General features: G+C 38.0%; 1 protein-coding gene across 4 annotated transcripts in view; it reads right to left on the bottom strand.

Moving 5' to 3' along the window:
• SLC12A2 (solute carrier family 12 member 2) overlaps positions 1-22,452 on the bottom strand; it is a 62,587-nt gene that overhangs the window by 14,439 nt on the left and 25,696 nt on the right. For 3 of the 4 annotated variants that reach the window (XM_009564728.2, XM_054053795.1, XM_054053797.1), the window contains exons 10-20: positions 20,072-20,220; positions 15,954-16,061; positions 12,621-12,744; positions 11,163-11,264; positions 9,794-9,949; positions 8,635-8,734; positions 6,137-6,248; positions 4,327-4,467; positions 4,004-4,110; positions 2,341-2,420; positions 466-606 (exon numbers count right to left, since the gene is read on the bottom strand). In XM_009564728.2, the coding sequence (XP_009563023.2) occupies positions 466-606; positions 2,341-2,420; positions 4,004-4,110; positions 4,327-4,467; positions 6,137-6,248; positions 8,635-8,734; positions 9,794-9,949; positions 11,163-11,264; positions 12,621-12,744; positions 15,954-16,061; positions 20,072-20,220 (1,320 nt within the window). The remainder of the gene's footprint in view (positions 1-465; positions 607-2,340; positions 2,421-4,003; positions 4,111-4,326; positions 4,468-6,136; positions 6,249-8,634; positions 8,735-9,793; positions 9,950-11,162; positions 11,265-12,620; positions 12,745-15,953; positions 16,062-20,071; positions 20,221-22,452) is intronic. The other variant, XM_054053796.1, reaches the window with a different exon arrangement.

The following is a 22,452-nucleotide window of genomic DNA, read 5'->3' as shown; positions in this document are numbered from 1 at the left end:
ACATGCACATAACACTCTAGTCTGAAGTGAAAAAAAAGTTCATAAATTTAGCAGCCTTGAAATCACATTTTATATATATATTATATATACATATTTTTAGATATAATTTTTATGCTTATATAATTTTGTCTGTTTTATATATTTTATGTATTTTATATATATGTGTGTGCACGTTTGGCACAATTCTCAAGCAATTTTTAATGCCTGTTAAACTCATTAACAAAGAAAATCCATTGTCTGCCATCTAGGGGACTAGAAGCCGAAGGTTTATTTACATATTTGTAAGCTCTAAACCAAAGTACTTAAGAGGTTAGACATGTCATATTAGAAAAGCATGATACACTTCTGTTCCAGAGACACAAAAATCCCTTAAATAATTCCTTGGTAAGTGTAGAGAGGAACTGAAGAGAGAATGAGAGAAAGAAAGAGTAAGAATTCAAATGTCATTGTTAATTAGCAAGTTACCTTTATGTAAAGTGGGAGTTCTTTCACTAGATGATGGAGCAAAAGCTATAGAAGTGTCTGTCTCAGCCTTCTTGCTATAATCCACTTTTACTATGACATCCTTGGTACATGGAGATTTTTCTTGGGATGACAGTAACTCTTCTTTGAGAAAGCAAGGAAACACATTATAAAGCACTTAATTGTTGCAAACTGTTGCAAAACAGAGGCATGCACTATACTGAGATGGTTCACACTTGGCTAAGCTTTTCTGTAACTGTTATGCTATAGCAAAGGGTGGAGAGGGTGGAAGGCAGAAAACAAGAACACAATCTTGTTTGAACTGCTTCAGAGTACAAAGAAGCTCCTCCTGAGCAGATGCAATTTCCTGCTTCTTCCTTCCCAGGTTTTGGTTGTTATTCCCTTACCACAAGGTAAACATAAAACAGAGCTAGCTAACATGAGGAAGTACAACCTCTAAGAAAAAAAATTACTTGGTGAAACACTTCCCATTTCTCTCTAACTCAAAGGGGAAGATGAGCCTCAGACAAGGCCAAGACTAAGTATGTCTCACAGCCAAGTTTCTTTTTTTCCAGTGGAGCTACTTGGTAGCTGTGAGAGTTAATATGAGAGTTAAAACAAACTCCCAGTCTCCAGTGGATACTAAGAGTCTTTTGACACCTTCCTGAAGGGGCTGGAGAACAAGTCTTACAAGGAGTGGCTGAGGGAATTAGGTTTGTTTAGCCTGGAGAAGAGGAGGCTGAGGGGAGGCCTTATTGCTCTCTACAACTACCTGAGAGGAGATTGTAGAGAGGAGGGAGCTGGCCTCTTCTCCCAAGTGACAGGGGACAGGATAAGAGGGAATGGCCCCAGGGTCCTCCAGGGGAGGTTCAGGCTGGACATCAGAAAAAAAATTTTGACAGAAAGTGTAACTGGACACTGGCAGAAACTGCCCAGAGAGGTGGTTGAGCCACCATTCCTGGAGGTATTTAAAAGACCAATAGATGAGATGCTCAGGGGCATGGTTTAGTGGTTGACAGGAATGGTTGGACTCGATGACCCTAGATGTCTTTTCCAACCTAGTGATTCTGTGATACATTTCCCAGTCTTCTCAGCCATGCTGTCTTCACACCCCCTGTTCACTCCTTGCCCTTTCTCCTACTCCTCTGCCCTCTTGCACACAGTGACAGGCTCTCTGCCTCTCTCCAAATCCAAAGACTTTCATGTTTCCAGTGAACGAGCAATCCTCCCCTCTTTCAGCAGCCTGTACCCCTACACAGCTTGTGTCAAAAGCATTCTTCCTCATGGTAGCAACACCGTATGCATTATCAATTCATTAGACAGTTGCCAATAAAGCTCACAGGCTTCTTTCAAGTCCTGCTTAAAACTTAACTAGAATTGCACCATTCAGCTTAAGATCACTACATACAAAGCATATGCAAGTCTTCTACATTGAAAATAGGAAACCCTTCCCAACTTGCAACAGACTACTACTGAGATTTCTAATCGCGTGTGTGCATGTATAGGGGTTGGCAACCCATGCCAGAGCCATAACACTGTGCAACATTTGTTATTGTTTTCATTATTTCAAGTCTTGGTTCCTAAATACTGCATACCAATTTGCAAGCTTCTTTCATTTGTTTCGGTAAAACAGGAAATCCTTGGGAAGCAATTATTTATAAATGAAACACACAAACCAGCCAATCTGTTGCTGAACATGGGCTACTCTTACTTGACATATCAGACTTGCTAATTTGAGAGATTTTTATTCGATGAGAAGAGTGCTGTTTTGATTTGTTGCACTTCTCTAATAAATTATCTTGACTTAGTATTTGAAGAAAACAATATTAAAAGGGAATTAGAACACTTATTCACCAGATAAAACAAAATAAATCTTACCTTGGCCCTGAAGGTGAGAAATGTCCAGGCCTTCCTTTAGACGGATGACAACCACACCATATTGAACATCAAATGCATCACTACACAAAAGGAACAGAAATGAAATATTTTACAACTTTTTCTTTCCCAAAGCACGTACTTTATACACCCTCTTTGAACAAACTGTAGTGATTATGCACTGCCATTTAAACTGCCAAATCGTAAATTTCTTATTACAATTTCAGTTTCAATACCAAACTATCAAATGCATCAATAAACTTAGTATCACATCCAGAAAAGCAACACATAGGAAGGATATCTATTACCTGTCCTCCCTCTCTCCCCTAAGTAAACAGTGATTAAATAAAAGCAACATGAACAGGTCAGTCAAGTTCTGCACAGATGATGACAAGATATGCTGAGAAATCTGAATTTTTATCTTCCCCTGTCAATAAAAGCATTGATTATGAACAGATCTCCTCAATCTGAGAACTAAAAATTTCTGATGTCTTTCCAAAATGCTTGGGTATTAAAAAACATCTCTGAAGCTGCAATTTAGAATCAAATTACCTATAAGTGAACTATTACATGCCTATTCCCATTATATCTGATGGGGAAGGATCTTGCTCCTTTAACAAATAAAGTAAGGGGCAACATTACTGCGGATACAAGGAAAAAAATGGAATAAAAAGCTGTGTAGAAGTAGAGTAAAATGAAGCACAAAACCTTCAGTGAGATATAGGACAGAAAAACATGAACTTAAGCATATCATACAGTTTATGTTAGCCATTAATGTCCTTCAAATACAAACACTTAATTACAAATAACCATAAACTAGAGAACTCTCTCCCATGTCATTTAGAGAGAAATTTCTGAAGATTTCATTAAATACTTCTTCATAGAAGCAGTAAGACTTGATTAGAAATGTCCAAAATATCAACACCTTCTATAACAAATGCAAGAAAATTTGTGGTTGATTTAAGAAAATATTTTCTCCATTACTGAACATTTTTAATTCTTTATTTAATTTGTTAAATCTGTACAGATAAGATGTGTTTCCACTGTGTGCTTCAGAAATGTAAGTTTTCCAGAGAACTGCCAGAAATACACTTAACCTACACTTATTGCTTCCTGAGGTTTCTGTTATGGAATGTGGAGAATCACACGGCTTGTGGTCTTAAAAGATCTTCCAACACAAGCGATTCCAAAATAAAACAGGGTAAGAAAGAAACACAAAGAACTAACCAACGTTTCCTTATCTTCCACTGCATCTAGTGTTCCCGCTTTTCTCTCAAGAACTGGGAGAATGGGAGGGTATGTTTTTTTTCCTTTTCTAATCTCTGACTGTAATCCCTCATCTTCTCCTTCTTTTAAATGCACACTGTAAACCACAAATTAAGTGGGTTAAGCTCGCTCTTAAACCTCAAACCACTGACACAACTCTTTTTAGATGCATAAGGAGTAGCTATATAGAAATCTTCTCTATTAAATATATAGACTTGCTTATTAATTTCTGTATCCGAAAAACACAAGGGGAACTGAAGACTGTGGGATCAGCAATATGGAAAACGAAACATCCTAGTTAGTTAGCCTAACTAACGAAACATCAAGCAACTAAAATCTTCTTGAATTATTGCCAAACATACTGAAATGGAACATAAAATGTTCTGCATTTTCTACTTACTGAAATAAATTGATATAAGTTTCAACATCTCTCATGTCTCCTTGTTTCCAGTTTTTCTTAAATCCAACAACAAGAGTGTTAGGTCTCATTCTACCCAGACCAGCAGCCTAAAAAGAACAAAAAATATTTTTCAAAATACATGTTATTGAAACAAATAAAGCTTCTATTTAATTTTCTTAAGCAGAAAACAATCTTTTTTCACCAAAGTTGATGCTTTGCAATAACTTTGCCAAATGAAAATACTTCAAAGTATGAAAACATTTTCAATTTTGATGTTCATCTTCACCGCTTTCATTAAAAAAAATATTAAGAGAGAGGTGTACCTGCATTAAGTATTGTCCTCCATCCCTCAAGTCCTCTGCATGCACAGGTGCATAGAAAGCCTTCATCTTGTTTTTAATTAGCCATCGCTGATATTTAGCCAAGTCAGTTGACAGTTCCTTCATGGCTTGCCTCCGAGGACCCTTTCAAAACAAAGAAATAAAAAGAGGAGAGAAAACGAGAATTATGAATAGTGTTAAACACCCTATTTTTTAAATAATACTCCTAGAATCCAGTTCAAACTTTCAGCATCTCAAAACAAGCTCCTACACAAAGAAAAAAACCCCAAAATAACAAAATACCAGGCAGTATCAGTTTAGTTATCATCCTCTGAGGTATGATGATATGGCACTTCGGGACATGGTTTAGTCGTGAACTTATCAGTGTTAGGTTTATGGGGGGACTCATCTTAGAGATCTTTTGCGACTTGAACAATTCTGTGATTCTGTGACCAGATTCTCATTTTTAGGAAGAGGGCTGCTCAAACTTCACCAATCTTATTCCTGAAGAGCACAGGCCACTTCCCCAGCAGGTGGCACAAGCTTCTTCTCCAAAGAGTAACATACTTCTAAAACAAAAAGGCTTTGTAATGAAATATACAGAGATATACAATGACTTAGTATTAGGTTTTATGAGAATATTTGTTTCAAGCTTTACAAGTGTGCCTCTGTGTGTACATAATCCTAATCAGAAAGCCTTTGTCACAGTAGTGTCACTTCTGCAGTTCTATGTTACAGTCAAAGTCATCTCCTATCCAAATACTTGTGTTCCTCCTAGACAGCAAAATACAGAATACAGACGAGGCATAATCAAGAACATGGAAGGTTTTGCAAAAGGATACAGATCCTGACAAATGGTCACAGTGAAGAATAAGGCTGTGCCATTCTTCTTGTAGGAAAGCAATTTTAAACAAAGAGGATATGCTCCTGGAAAATCTCTAATCAGAATTGCTCTCCTACAAGAAGCATAACACTACCTTACTCTTTTCAGTATAGTCCTACTTTTAAAAGACAGTAATTCCACCTGTAATATCTTACCTCTCCAGTATTACTGAGTTTCTTTCCTTTGCACTCACTGAAATTTTAAGTTTGTATAGAAAAGAATTAAATGAATTAACATTTCTGAAGACGTAACTGGCTAATATTTGCTTTAAAAAGCATGTTCTGTGGAAGGCATTAACTTGATTTGCTCTTTTCTGTTAGCAGGTAACTGAAGCTTTGGTACAGATGGTAGAATGACAGCCACCTCCTATCACAGGTAAGACAACTCATGACGAGCGATTTTGAAGAGTCCTTACTTAAATCTTGCTTCTTCCCCACCCCCCACCAAATCCTCTGTACGTCTGCTGTAAAAGACATAACTTAAAAAAAATATGTAAAAACTGCTAACATCATGTCCTGTACATCATTTTGAGCAAGTGCTCTGTCCAAAGCATGAGAAAATACATAAGGCTGTATCAGACAATGCCAAAAAGAGACCCAGGTGGTAATTTAATGTTCACTTTACTCTGCAAAGCTTGCTCAGCACAAAAGTACTAACTTTGCAAAGTTTTCCCTGTAATGTATCTAACTGGAATAGAGAAGACACATAGATAAGTAGATCCTACCAGTAAATCCGTCTTTTCGGACTTCTCATGTCTAATGACACTTTCATTTTAAACACAAAACCTAAACCCAAATCAAACCAAAAGAAAACCCCTAACCCAAAACCCCACCAAAAAACACAAACACCCAACCACACCCAAAATCAAACAGGTTAAAAAACAAAACCAAAAACCAAGGTAACTTTAAAGTAAAGACAGAAGGGATTTACCATATGTACGTGGCCACAGATCATCAAGCCCACATTCTTGGTGAAAGCATGGACAACGTGAAGCAAAGCTGGACGTGCATTTGGAGGACCAGTCAAAATTAAGCACTGAGGTCTAGAGTCATGAATAGGTAAGTAGGAAAAAAAAAAAAAAAGGTTGGAATTAATTTCATTTGCAATTAGTGGGTTTTTTTAACTAACAGAAAGAAGTTTCTCCACAATGGCCATAAAAACACAATAATTACTGGAGAGGTAGTAACCTCAATTACTTTTACAAGACTACGTGAAATTAAGTAAAGATAATTTTTTCCACAATTGCCAGCAGACCTATGATTACTTGATTCCAAACTTAGTAATCCCACTAAATCTGAAATTTACACATTTAAAAAGATCAAAAGCAGATTTTAGACCAGATGAGGTCAGAGGGATGAATTTCTTCCCCTATTTGTAAGTAACATCCCTTTACATTTTGTAGGTTAGATTCTTCTGTGCCCAAGAAAAAAAACTGGAAGTGTATGCTTTTTTAAAAACTACAACCACTCAGAAGACAGAGCCAAACAACTGCAGGTAAGTTATACTAGACAACTGTCTAGACAACTTTAAAGGTGAAGTGCCCAGACTTCAGATGCATTTCAGGAGGTAGGTTTTTTATATCATCAGAACGTAAAGTCATCTGTCTTGATCTCTATAGCAGCTCCAGTACACTTTCCATATTAAAATTACAGAATGACAGAACTGTTTAGGTTGGAAAAGATCATCAAGTCCAACCATAAACCTAACACTGCCAAGTTCACCACTAAACCATATCCCTAAGTGCCATATTTTCATATCTTTTAAATAGCAGGGATGGTGACTCAACCACTTCCCTATGCAGTCTATTCCAGTGGCTAGCAACTCTTTTAGTGAAGACATTTGTGCTAGTACCCAATCTAAGCTTCTCCTGGCGCAACCAGAGGCAATTTCCTCTTTTTCTATCGCTTGTTATCTGGGAACAAAGATTGACACACACTTTACTACAGCCCCTTTTAGGGGTAGTTGTAAAGAGCGATAAGGTCTCCCCTCAGACTCCTTTTCTCCACACTGAACAAGCCCTGTTGAATCAGCTGCTTCTCTTAAGTCTAGACTACCAGACTCTTCACCAGCTTTGGTGCTCTTATATGGACATGATCCAGCACCGCAATGTCTTTCTTGTACTGAGAACCCAAAACCGAACACAGTATTCAACGTATGGCCTCACCAGTGCCAAGTACAGCGGGATGATCACTCCCCTCGCCCTGCTGGCCACACTGCTTCTGAGAAAAGCTGGGATGCTACTTGGCCTTCTTGGCCATCCAGGCACACTGCTGGTAGTGTAGAGTTTAGTAGCTTCCAAGAGAGGCTTGGGTTCAGAATTAGAGTATTCTCTGGCAGGAAATACTACAGATTTTTTCATTGGAAAAAAACTGTGTGGCTACCAGTTTCTGCATTCTGGACTTTATGTCAGAGAATGGCAAAAATCTCTTGCTGAACTTACTCCTTATTAAATTCTACCCTCAGTATGCACCATCTTCCTTCAGACACAACAGAATATTTCAGTAGCTAGATTCTCTTGCTAGTATGCCAAGCATAACAGAATAACACACTTCATGCAGCTGCACAGGATGACAAGAGATTTGCTAAACAGAGTGAATACTGTAAATCCTGTGCTGGGCATAGGCAGCATCTACAAGATAACTACTGTATGTCAAGAGACAAGTCAACACAACCTTCATCCTTGGAAATATTCAGAACTTGACAAGGTAGTACCTGAGCAATTTAATGCAACAAAGTTGTATCTAATTTTGCAGCCAGATGCATGGTAAGGCACTTCAGTCAAAGACTGGACAACAGCACAACGTAAAGTCACATTCAATCTATTATTCTATTTATTTGGAGAAATTAATTTATGTCAAAGCGTTCTGCTAAAAATTTTTGAAGCATGTTTCTTCTACAAAAGTTATTCCAGAAAAGTGGCGTAAGTACCATGGAAAACCACCTCCCTTGAGTAGGGCCTTCCTGGGTACCTATGCTGGCAGACAATAAATGCCTGTTTGCCATTACTAAAGTACAATGACAGAAAATGTCTTTTGTGCAAATAGCTGATGTTGAGGACAACATCCACAGCATACACATCTTGGAGATTTTACATTACTTCAGTTTTACCCCCAGCACATCAACTGAATGCTGTTTGGAGCACATCTTCCAATTCAGTTTCATTGAAGAGGAATGAAATTCACAATTTATGATGCAAAACATGAGGCATCTAACAATAAGCAGGCAGCACTCACAGAGTTGCTTCTAAAGTGCACTCTAAATCAGAAATAAAATGCTAGTGTATGTCCACAGGACGTCTATGGTGGTGAAATTCCAAGTTGTTATAACCCACAGAAGACAGACAGGCATTTAGTAGCAATGAAAGCAAACATCATGACAGTACCGTACTGAACACAAAGAAATTTCCTGTCTTTAATATTAACTGTTACCTAAAGTTTTTCACATGATCTTCCACTCCTGAGAGCCGAATAGAATGCTGTAGTGCATTCAAGTAAGTCAAAGCTTGTGTTGAGGATCCCCAGTTCACATCTGTGGGAAGATTTGAAGTTCCGATATTTTATTTAAAAGCTGTTCATTGTGAAAGTACATTATCACAAAATGAACGTTGAATACAAACTAAAAACACAGAAGATTTAAGCTACATCTTGGTAGTTCCTGCACAATCTTAGCCAACAAAACCTACAGCTACATAGGCAATTCTATTTAAAGATGGTATTTCTTTAGAAGTTTCAGCAGACAGTTATAGAGTTTGATATTTTACAGGAAAAAATTACTAATTTTTTTTAAAATTACTAATAATTACAGGAAAAAAGAACTGAGGTTTGTTTCCTCCAACACTTTGAAGCTTGTGACAACTTCAGAGTCAAAAAAAAGTAAGACTTTCAGACAAAATGCTGTGCTTAGATATTTTATATTTCAGCAAAGGGAAAAGTAATCTCAAATCACTGCCTAAACAAAGTTAAATACTTTCAGTGAAAAATGCTAGACTAAGAAGTTTTTATTATTTTTATAAGGAAATGAAAGAAAGGATCCCAGCATTCTGTTTCCACACCCATCTTCTCATAGGTACAATGAGTTTACCTTCCAAGTACTTTATAATCTTCATAGCCCAGGATGTAGGGTTTTCCTTATTCTTAACTCTACACGTTTTGTTTCACTTCTGCTCCATCTTCCACTTATGATCATACAGTGTTCTCAGAAGGAACAATTTTGTAAATCATTGTTCATAGCTACAGCAGCGGTTTATGTAAAAAAAAACACACCACCACACAAACCCCTTTCCAATTAGGAAAGGTTAGTGAGCATCTTCTTTCACTTCACAAAAAAAACCTACCATGCTTTCCTAGTGCCTTTGTTGTTGCAAACCAAGCTTTTTCCACATGTAACTTTTGCTCCCATTTTCATTCAAATGTTTATGTCTAAGTGTAAGGCATGCACCTGAATAATTTTGGAGGAGGGGAACAAAACCAGTGACTATACTGGAGTAATAAATTTCACTACAACTAAAAAGCTTGAAACAGAAGTTTGAACTAGTCAGCCAAACAGGAATAATTTCTACACCACAACCTAAAAAAGCCCGATACATACCTGGTTTCTTGTAAGTGACATAAATGTAGAGTCCAAGGACTATGACATATGTTAGAAGTGCTGCCCACCAATTAATGACAAACATCACAATGCAGCACAGAACAGCACCAACAAGAGAAATCCACATATTGTAGTATTTGAAAGCAGGGCGCCAACCTAGTAAAAAAATAATTCGGAAGACAGAAAAGAGAGGGAAAATTAGTTCAGTCACTATCCTAAGAAAAGGAAAGTGCTATTCCTCTTTTGCTTCCCTAGTGTCCTGTGTCACATTTCATGTGAATGTGCAACAGTTTCAGTAATGTACAAAATAAAGACTTTGGCAAATTTATGCTTTTCATTTTCCGTATCTTCCAAATGAATTTGCATCTTTCTTACGTAGATTTGTAAGATATGCAAGTTCCTAATTTTAGCGCTCTAAGAGCATATCTCAAAAGGAAAGTTTGAAGATGCTTGTGCCAGTATGTCTACCGAATCAGGTCACAGACACCTTTGGCAAGAGCTCGCCTGACAATTGATTTTTACTTTCAAAGGTAGCACAACATGAATCATCAGCTCGTGACTCACTCTCTCATGTATTACTAACGGTTTCTAGTTGTGTATTTTCACATGGCCAGAAATTTTTACCACACGAAAAGGAAAGGGACAGATACATCCAAGTACAACTTGAAAATGTCAAAATAGTACACTATCACTGTTTAAAATCCTTATTTGTCCTTATCCAAAGTCAAGTAAATTCATTCACAGCCCCAGTAACACACCCAAGACTCACAAATGTATTAGACACAGAATTGTTGTGTAAACAGTTATACACACAGAGAATGGTGTCTACCAGTTCAGCAGATTAAGAAGCTTTTAAGGGCATTATTTCACTACAAATGTTTACTGGACTGGGTATGATATACATCTATTCTGAAACTACTGGGTTTTGGCTTATTCTTATAATCTAACTAGCCTCCCATACAAAAGGCTAAAAATCGTGGCAACACCACCTGCAACTCTAGTTTCTTCTGGACTGCAAGGTGAAACATTAACAGAGAAATCCAAAGACAAAACGGTCGTTCTTGAATGCCAGCTATTGAATTAGCAAGAAAACTTTTTTCAAGAGTTTCTGAATAAACACTGATTATCTTATGTTCCCCCAGCAAAGATGACAGAATCAGCACCTCTCAAGCTCTACTATCACTTAGCCCTCAAATTTCAGAGGACTCAAGTATACACCATATTACCCTTGTAACTCAGATGCACAATAAGAGTCAAGTAGATATCCAGTAACTAAACTAAACATTCATTTATTACAATACCTTTTACATTGTATTTATGCATAGAGAAGTTGCAGACTGAACTCTCACCCCCAAAATGTCATTCCTACCTGGAGATTTTGCAAGAGAAGCATGGAATACAGAGAAGTTAATCAAGGCATATGAGGCCAAGAAGAAATTAGAAATAATTGGAGCAATGACATTCAGTTCAGCTGTAAAAACAAAAATCAAAGCAAGTTGTTACAAAAGGTATCATCCAATGCCTTTTTAGATTCCAGAGTAAAAAAATTTATGAACAACCTTATTTTCTGATGTACTCTAAGAAGATGTAGTTTGCCCTTTCTGTACAAAAGACAGAATTGTTATCTTAATGGTCTCTTATTTACTAAGTGTAACTTTCAGTTTTAAAACCAAACATTTTTCCACATCACCAAGCATTCCAAGACCACCACTTCTAAGGTACTACATACTTTCTCAAAAGAATTCACCCAACAGTGCATTCCTTTTAGTAAAAGATGTGAAGGAACCTGATGCTCTCCCTTCCTTGACGCAGCATGGTACACCACTCTTACATACGTACTCTCCCTATCAAAAAAAAGTGACCAAACAGCACAATGTGCCATGTTAGTCTGCCATTTTCTACTTCTTGTAATAAAGCTTCTAGTCAGTATGCTGCAGTAGGGACATCATGGCTACACCTGGGCCTTAAGCAGATTTAGGGGAAGGATGAAAAGGGAAAGTGAGAAAAATAGTTTAAAAGCACTGGTACAGGACTCGTGGATGGACACAGCACCATTAGCTTGTCATCCACACAGAACACATGTAATTCTGCTAAGACTATCTTTATCTTTTCCAACAGCAGCATCAGTACTCACCTTTACTGTTTCTAGCTTAACAGAAAAACACATTTTAAAAACTATTGTTCGTGCACGTATTCCATTTACTGAAGTTGTCTGCAATTATTAAAAATCTAAAATAGACTTTCATATCTGTCAGACTGAGTCCAGAGGAGGGCCACAAAGATGATCAGAGAGCTGGAGCACCTCCCATACGAGGACAAGCTGAGAGAGTTTGGCTAGTTTAGCCTAGAGAAAAGAAGACTGTGAGGAGACTTTACAGCAGCCTCCCAGTACCGAAAGAGGGCCTACAGGAAAGTTGAGAAAGAACTCCTTCATCAGAGAGCATTAGTGATAGGATGAGGGATGTCAGTTTTAAGTTGAAAGAAGGGAGATTTAGATGAGATACTTAGGAAGAAATTTTTTACTGTAAGGGTGGTGAGGCACTAGAATAGGTTACCCAGAGAAGTCATGCAAGCCCCATCCCGGGAAGTGCTCAAGGTTGGGTATCAGTTTGGATGAGGCTTTGGATAAGGCTTTGAGCAACCTGACCTAGTGGAAGGTGTCCCTGGTCATGGCTGTGGGGCTGGTATATCTAGCAGAAACTAAAAAGTAACCCTCAAAATAAACAGATTTAGAATGCTGCCTTAGAATTAAATTGTGCATTAGAACTCTGAGACACTGTCAGCAAGTCATGATATAAAATATAGTGCTTGTAAAAGGCAAACTAACCTATTAGTATGAATCCAAGGGCAATTAAAAATGTCAGAAGATATCCTCTCAGTGGTTCATTGTTCTTCCCATAGCCTTTAGCAAACATCTGAAATCCTGGATAAATGTTGTCTTTGCATAAAGCCTAAGAAATAATAAAATTCAAGAGTCAGCATGCATTTTGTTAAAAATGTATCCTTACTAATGCTTACTAACGCTGTTTTCCAAGACGTATTATCTTCCTGAGAGGTTTACAGCCACCATGTACTAATTCTGTTTTTCACTGCATCTTGACATTTTGCATTTCCAATATTCTATCCTTCGTAATAGCTATTTATTAAAAAAAGCTTTTTTTTTTTTACAAGTAATTGACTACTGTACTTTACTGGTGTCTTAGAATCACAAAGAGTCCTTCTATAGAGACAATGTTTTCTCATAAAGTGGAAAGCTTGTCCAATATATACACTATTTCTCTGTATCAATACTTGTGCTTCTATTGTGCAACAAAATCCCTTCTACTATTACGGAATTATTTGGTAGGAAAAGAACTTTTAAGATAACTGAGTGCAATCATATACCTAACAACACCAAACCCACCACTAATCCATGTCCCTAAAAGCGAGACCTCCGTGTCTTCTAAATAAATTCAGGCATGGTGACTCAATGACTTCCCTGGGCAACGTCTTCCAGTCCTTGACAACCCTTTCAGTGAAGTAATATTTTCTAATATCCAATCTAAACCTCCACTGGCACAACTTGAGTCCATTTCCCTCAGCCTCCTCTTCTCCAAGTGAAACAACCCCAGCTCCCTCAGCTGCTTCTCATAAGACTTCTGCTCCAGACTCTTCACCAGCTTTGTTACCCTCCTTTGCACATGCTCCAGCAGCTTAATACCTTTTTTTGTAGTGAGGGGCCCAAAACGGAACACAGGATTCAAGGCATGGCCTCACCAGTGCCAAGTACAAGGGGCGCAATCTCTTCCCTACTCCTGCTGGTCACACTACTTTGGATACAAACCAGGATACTGTTGGCCTTGGCTGCCTGGGCACGCTGCTGGCTCATATTCAGCTGGTTAGCAACCAACATCTCGACACCCTGTTCCATCATGCAGCTTTCCAGCCATTTATCCCCAAGCCTGTAGCACTGCATGGTGCTGTTACATCCCAAGTGCAGGTGTCAATGTCTGGCCTTGTTGAATCTCATACATTTGGTCCCAGACCATTGATCCAGCCTGTCCAGATCCCTCTGCAGAGCCTTCCTTACTTCAAACAGATCAACACTCCCGGGTAACTTGGTGTCATGTGCAAACCTTCTGAGGGTACATTCAATCCCCTCATCCATGTCATGGATGAATATACTAAACAGAACTGGCCCCAACACTGAGCCCTGAGGAAGATCACTTGTGACTGGCCACCAACTGGATTTACTTTTATTTACCATGACTCTCCAGGCCCAGCCATACAGCCAGTTTTTCACCCACTCATCAAGCCAAGAGCTGTCACCTTCTCCAGGAAAATGCTGTGGTAGATGGGGCCAAAGGCTTTACTAAAGTCTGGGTAGACAACATCGACGGGCTTTCCCTCATCTACTAAGAAGGTTATCATATTATAGAAGGAGACCAGATTAGTCAGGCAGGACCTGCCTTTCCTAAACCTGTGCAGGCTGGGCCTGTACATGCCACAAGATGGTATGACCTGCTCCACAACTTTCCCTGACACCGAGGTCCAGGCTGACAGGCCTGTAGTTCCCTGGATTCTCCTTCCAGACCCATTTGCTAATCTCCAGCCAAGTGAAACCTCTTCAGTTAACCAGGACTGCCAATAAATGATGGAAAGTGGCTTGGTAAGCACTCCTGCCTGTTCCTTCAGTACTCTTATGTACTCTTCAGTACACTCCTCCAGTCCCGTAGGCTTCTGAGTGTCTCAGTGGAATAGTAGATTGCTAACCATTACTTTGTGGATTATGGGGGCTCCACTCTGCTCCCTGCCCCCATTTTACAGCTCAGGGAGCTGAGTACCCAGAGAACAACTGGTCTTACTATTGAAGACTGAAGCAAAGAAGGCATTAAGTGCCTCAGTCTTTTCCTCTTCCTTTGTCACTGTTTCCCCCTGCATCCACTAAAGCCAGGAGAGTCTCCTTAGCCCTCCCTTTGCTTCTGATGCGTTTATAGAAACACTTTTTATTGCCCTCTACCTCAGTAGCCAAATTAAGTTCTTCAGCCCTTCTAACTTTCTCCCTGCATAACTTCACGACATCTTCATAGTCCTCCTGAGTTGCCTGCCCCTTTTTCTAAAGGCCATAAGCTTTCCTTTTTTTCCTGAGTTCCAGTCAGAGGTCTCTGTTCAGCCAGGCCAGTCTGCTTCCCTACTGGCCCATCTTTCAGTACACGGAGACAGCCAGTTCTTATGCTCTTAAGGCTTCCTCCTTGAAGAATGTCCAGATTTTCTGGACTCCTTTGCCCTTCAGCCCTGCCTCCCAGGGAACTATGCTGACCAGGGTCCTAAGCAGGCCAAAGCCTGCCATCTGGAAGTCCAGGGTAACTGTTCTGCTGACGCCTCTCCTCACTTCTCCAAAAATAAAAACTCTTTATCATTTCATGATCACTATGCCCAAGGTGTTCTTCAATCATCACATCACATAGAAGACTTTTTCAGTTCATAAACAAACTCAGCAAAGCACCTTTCCCAGTTGGTTCATTTCCCAGCTGTATCAAGAAGTTATCTTGCACAAACTCCAGAAGCCTTCTGGACTACTAACTCTCTACTGAACTTTTGGGAAAGAAGGTCATTACAAGACACTAAAATTTTACACATTTAAAAAGAACTTGTGCAACAAAGAAGAGGTTAATTGGTGAAAGAAAAGTAAAGGAAATTACGTTCAGGAACACCAAAAAAACCCAATGTAAATTATTTACGTGAGAACCAGTATATAATTATCTTGATAACGTATTCTCTGAGGATTAAGATTCACTGCTACAGGTTCAACTTCATGCTGTCTCATTCTGTGACTACTTTGAGAAATAAACTAATCAGTTATCTTTGTATGTGCTCCAACGTTACTTGCAACAAAAGACAACTGAAGGAGTTTGTAGATTCCTGTTAGTTACACCACAACTGATCTCTAAACTAATCAGAAACCCAGGAGATCTGGAACAAATTATAGTCCCAGTTAGCTTTAGTAATAGTAAAATGCAGTTTTCCCATTCGAAACAACAGGTAAACATTAGATCAATCTACTGACATCAACTGTTCAAACCATGATGGCAGTATGTCAGGAGTTCCCTCCCAAAAATTCTTATTCAAACACTAATTCAATTTGTTCTTTAAAAGACTGTGGTTTTGCTTCCATACTTACCTGGAAGATCTTAGGTGCACTCACAAGAGACGCCAATGCAGAAGACAAGGTGGCTGAAAAAATACCTGCAGAAATCAGTGGTGCAAATCCTGATACCATGCTCATCACCTGAAAGCAAATATTACTTTCTTTTAAAACATTACAAAGAAGCATACTCTATGAATGCATAATAACAAACACAAACAGAAAAATAAAATACTATGTACCCTCCACTTAAAAGCTATTTGAATATTATGTATGCATATCAATGAATGAACTAGGAAAAAATCTGTAATCATATAAATGATTACAAATTTCAGAACAAGCTGTTTTTTCATACAACTTATAGTCCAATCATGTAATTCTCAAGTCAAAACAATTAATAATTAAAGTCTCTACAGGTTCATAAAAGGATTAGAAATAAGTCATGGAAGAAAAATACATTGGAATTTGTGACATATTCTGACATTGCTGTTTTAAGACCTTCACTTTACTACACTTGCATCAACTTCCTATTTGGTTCTCACTATCTACTCAGGTTTTACATTATCTTTCTAGGTTCTGTTCCTTGCCTCCATTTATTTACAATAGCTATGTTTTAATATTACATCTCTTTTATAAATTTGAGAAAAATCTGAGCAACATGTATACAAATAATGGTTGTCCATTTTAAAATCCAGAAAGTTACAATTTAGGCTACTAATGTAAGAGACATTAGGAAGCTTTTTCTAAGGTAGGGGAGCAAAAGAGAAACCAGTTCCAGCAGAACTGGTACACTGGTGTAAAATATGCCTCCTCCTGCTCCTCCAAAACATGAGGCCTGACACAAAAAATGAGACTGACCCTTTATCTTGAGAACTAGCATTGGGAGGGGAGACACAAAGAGACGGTTATAGAATATGTTCTAACCTGTTACAGTGAGACAAAGCTCAACTTGATCGCTTCACTCAGTAAGAGTGGATGTGTTCAAACACTGAAGCCTTCTCAGCTGGAAAACGCCAGTGGGTGCAAGTCCACAACACTTTGTATGTAAAGCTGGTTTCAGCAGTTAACATCACTGTGCTTGAGCCCCCATCCTATTTGCCAGACCTGGCCTCCCTGTGATTTCCATTTCTTCCCAAAGATCAAGTTGATGATCAAAGCAACCCACTTTTTGTTGGTAGAAGATATGAAAACAAAAATCGCCAAGATCCTCAACAGCCTTACAGAAAACGATCTGCAGAACTGCTTTGAACAATGACAGCACCTTACACCGCTGTTTCTCAATTCAGAAGGGAACTATTTTGAAGGTGAATAGTTGCAGTTGATTTTCTTAATTTGTTAGATAAAAATAGTTACAGGCATAATCTCACTTTCTTTTTTTTTTTAATCAGACTTCGTATACTCCATAATCCAAATCTCATGACCACAAAATGAAGGAGTCCACACATGCAGCTAGATATGGCTCTGAAACTTTCATCCTTGAAAGAACACACAGATTTGGAAGGACAGCTATCTACTAAGATTTGTTGTTATCACTGGTGTGGCGAGACAGTTATACAGTTACTGCTGATAAGGAACTCATCGGCAGTTTGCTCAGCAGTTTCTTAAATTTCAAACATTTGGGATAATGAAATATTGTATTTTGACTACAGTTTCAGTCATTTGGTAAAGCTACTGTGAAGCAGAAAAAATTGTCACAAGAAAACAAAACAGCAGCTTCCTTAGATTTTTATACCGAATATGGACAAAGAATTATTCAACTCCCCCATCTCTTTAACTTTTCTCAAATATTCTATGGCTGCCTTACTTTACACAGGAGGAATACTCAGCAAAACTTTTACATTGTATCTAGAATGGAGTTTCATGCTACTTTCAACTTTCATCCAAAGCTGACCAAGTTCTGCATTTCAATTACCCAAAGCAATAACTTATTTTAGGGAAGCTCCAGCCTGAGGCTACAAAGCCCAAAACAAGTTTCTGAAGTTACACTTCTACCAGGTAACAGCCTGGGCAGAGAAATGTCACTGACATTGAGCAGAGAAATGTCTGAAGCCTGTGAGGACCTGCAATTCATTTGCATTGACTACAAAAGGATAAAGACGGTCTTTCTATGCAAGTCTGATAAGCCTGTGTCACCAACTATTTCCATTTTAAATTTCTTAGCATCATCTAAGCTTTCCACAGGTAAATCATACTACAAGTCACCCATTTGCTGCCCAAACACATTTAAAACCTGAGCTGTCTAAGCATTAACTTCAAATCAACTCTTTGCCAAAACAACTGAAGGCAGCATTAAGTGTATCAAAGTGATAAAGTCTTCAGGCTATGCACATGAATAAGCTGGCACATTCAACATCAGAAACGGCATGCTTACAAGCTCTAAGACAAATACAACTATCTTCACTCACTTCAGTGATTAATTTATGCTTGGCAAGTACTTGTTCTCAGCTATTAAACCTAAAGAGAGAAATGAACAGTTTTATGAAGAGATTGAGAGCTACAAAACCTTGGAACTCCTCCCCTCCCCACACTGTGACTTGCATTTTTTTTTTTAAAAAAAACCCTCTCTTTAAGGCTACCATTCAGAGCTACTAAGTTGAGGGCAGCTCAGTTAGGAAACGGACAACAGTTTATCTATAGGTAGAGAGCCTCTCATGTAAAGGATTTGCTTCTGACATCTCCTGAGAAGACAGAACCAGGCTCTTCTTAGAGATGAACAGCAAAAGCTGTGAGGATGAAAGAAAAAACAACTAACGAGGTCAAGCTCAGCTGGGTACTGGAAAGAACTGATTCTACAGAGAAGGCGGCTAAGCACTGCAGCAGAAAGTCCAGATTTTCTGTGCAGTTTCTGTGATGAAGTTTTCAAAATCTCAATAAAAGAGAGGCGGTAAAGGTCATTGAATTCTCTACGCAGCCTCCCATCTTAAAAGTGACTTTTCTTATTTGAACCCGCTAGTTGTTCCACAGAGAGGAGCAGGAACAATTTAGGAGACAGAAGTACGCTTTAGACCAAATCGTAAGAAACTCTAACATTAATTACTAACTTCTTGGAAGTACAAGTAACATTTATGATAAGCAATTTTACTGAAATTACAGCTTAAATAAAAAGACATAATCAAAGGAAACCTATTCTCAGCAGCACATTTGATTATATATTTCTTATGGCCTTAATCAAATGAGGAAAGTCGTCAGATTTTGAACAATTTTGAAATGTTTCCAAATACAGACATTTTCTAAACCAGAACAAAGTATCATCACACAGATACTCAAATTATTCCTTGAAAGGCATATTTTACTCTAACAGAATGTTCTGCACTGCAACATTATCTCAGCATGTACAAAATTAGTTTTACACTAAGCTCTGCAGGCAGACTGTCAGTCTAACATGCTAGGAGTACTTGTAAGAGGCACATCTACCACACGTACTTCTGATCAAGTCCAACAAGCCAGGCACCTTTCTGTTAGTGAATTTCAGCTTAATCTCTAGCCAACTTTTCATACATCTATTAGAAAAAATTAAGGCAAAGATGGACTACCACAATCCAAGTTTAAGTCAATGGGCAACAGGTATATTTTCCCTAGTTTCCTTCAAACCTTTACCAATAGTTCACATACATGCCAATTACCCATGAATTATAACTTGAAGACTAAGACTTTTAGGGGGTTTTTAGAAACATCAGGTTTTATTAAAATTCACAACATTCTTACCATCAAAGAGGATACTGTGACAAATAAGTAAAACATTCTTAAAATGTCAGCATTTTCTAAGAAACTTATAATGTTAAGGAACCAATTACTGACTGATGGTACCTATGATTACTATGCTGCACTGTTGAACAATGAGTACTTCTGTCCACATCAGTGAATGATGACATTCAGGTATCTAGAGAGGAAGTCAAAATCTCACCATCTAACCTAAACAGTTTACTCAGAAGAAGAGTAAATATTTATACTACCTATGTGTAAGCATCTAAAGTTTTTAACATAGCTACATTTCTCTTCCAGATGTTAGCTAGACGGTACTACATAATTATTCCACACAATATATTGTATTTACAGAGACAGGCATTTTTAGTCCATAATTTTTCCTAATATGCAATACAAAAAAAAAAGAACAAACACAAGAGCCCATAGAGATTTAGGAGAAAGTTTTATACCTGGAAATTGTTCATCAGCCCATACTGACACCCTGTCTGACAGGACGAGAAATCATAGTTTAATTTGCAAGCTGCGGTAGTGCAATTTGTCAGCTCAGTGACAATGGTGTTATTAACATTCCCTGTGGCATCTCGAACAACACAGGAACCTACAGTAGACACAATCACAAAACAACGCATTAACAGACTGAACCTGAACTTAAGGACATGAGTTAAGATCAATTCCCTTTTTGTGTAAGCATATTCTCACACAGCAACATTAAAATATGGCATTTACATTTTTAATGCATTTCAGTATTAAGCACATCTTCAATATGAAGAACAAATACAAGCAAGAAACACTCATTGCTCTTGTTTGAGATGATCTTCAGTTCTTTACCAAATCTGCATCTAATAAGAGAAGTAACGTTTTACACACAGGAAAACATGGTCAATAGAAGTACAAAAGTTTAACGGCAAAATCTTAGCTCAACCTACTACTTCACTGAATGCTTTTATACACAGTGCTCTAACTGGTTAGTATTATGCACCACCACTTGATTTTACAGTTTCTCTGTCAGTTTTCCTAGAGGAATGCATTTTTGTAGTGTATGTACAGATGTATGTTGACAGGTGTTGCAGGTGTGCATAGTGTTGCAGTTACTACTTTTCTAGTCAATACAGCCTAAACATTCAAAAGAAATTAAGTAGTTTGTCATGAAACTCTTACAAGCCACTCTCCAATACTTAAACAAGCCACCTTCTATGTGACAGTGGTATTTTAAGTTGATTTCTTGTTGACAAATAAAGCCACATAGTGACATTCCTACAACATCTTCTATAATTAAGTTTGTTTAGTTAAAATCGCTGTCTTCAATTTGCCTGTGATTATTTGTAATTTCATGGGTCAAGAAAAGACTGAAATACAGCATTTCAGCCCTTAAGTACTAATAAAAACTAATAAGTACTAGAAAGCCCACACGTCATCTACTTCAAGGTTTATTTTGTTCTATATGAGACAAAAAAAAATAGAGCAGAATAAGTATTACTTAACATTTTATGGTTTAATATTCAAGAAAGCCATGCTATTTGGACACCAGTAAATATTTTCAGAAGCAGGAATCAAATCAGGAAGGGAAGAAGGGAAGCCTACAAAGCAATAGCCAATAGAATTCCCTTAATTTGGTCTTTTAGGAACTTGAATGACAAGGTGGGCCTGGGGACAGAACCATATAACTGCTGAGGACCTAAATTACTTAGTTGCAAAATAAGAAGGAGGACACAGCTGTGCTGCAAGCTTAAGTTTTAAGTTTCTCCACTAACAATCCCTGTTATTTCTGTAATTTGCCTCTCTTTCGCTGGGAGTATGAATTCCTAAATATCTATGCCATATTTAGATTGCTTACGAGCCACTAGAATTTGATTAACAGTTCACAATAACACCTGGTCCTGGTAGATGGACATTACTTAATTGTTTCACTTCTCAGATTTACTTTTCAGTTACTTACTAGGCTTAGTTGGTTAAATTTCAGTAAGAGTTAGCTCTGTCAATCACCTCTTACGTGCTTTTCTTTTCTGTATATGAAAGGGCTAGGGGTTTTTTTTTTTGTTGTTGTTGCTGTTCCATTTTAAATGGGATTAAAAAAAAAAAAATCTATGTAAGGAAAAGTTTCTTCTCTTCCACTACGCAAGTATTTGCACCAACTATCCAAGCACTATCTAGTGGATGTGACTATATACTTACTAGTTGAACTATTTGTAGATAAAATTTTTTTTCATGATAGATTGCAATGGCAGATATATTAGGTTGAGCAACCCATTAAACAGCTACAGTGCACTATTACGACCCTCCTCTTGCTCATTCCCTTTTTCATAGTTCAGATCCAACTACCTGGCACACGTTTCACACATGAAGTCAAAGTACAACAGAAAAGGCCCCATGAAGAAACTTAATGTGAGCCTTACTATGACAGAATGCAGAACAGAAGCCAGCTGGGCAAGCTCCATTCTCAGCAGAAAATATTTAGGTGTAAGTAAGAGTCCAGATATTTTATTTAACATACATTCAGGAAAGTTTTATTTATCTACAGGATTCTGGCTACATTCTCCCTAAGAACCTCTAGGTCGTCTTTCCTGTAGAAAAAAGGTTTTACCTTTACATAGGTGTTTTAGGGAAGTTCCTGCCAAAGTCGAAGTTTTGCTGTGTTATAAGCCTGAGAAGGTTAACAGACCATCTGTATCAAGTTATCTTCTAAATATTTGCGACCAGCAAACTTTTCAGAGATACTACTTTGCGTCCTCCAGACAGCAGCTGAAAGTGTTTAACTTCTCCGGTGTTACAAGCAGCTACAGTTAGTGTATCATTAATTAGTTTTACTGCCCTGTGTACAGAACACATGTCT

This window comes from Cuculus canorus, chromosome Z (genome assembly GCF_017976375.1).
Source record: "Cuculus canorus isolate bCucCan1 chromosome Z, bCucCan1.pri, whole genome shotgun sequence".
Taxonomy (NCBI): domain Eukaryota; kingdom Metazoa; phylum Chordata; class Aves; order Cuculiformes; family Cuculidae; genus Cuculus; species Cuculus canorus.
This window is presented reverse-complemented; position numbering and strand designations above follow the sequence as displayed.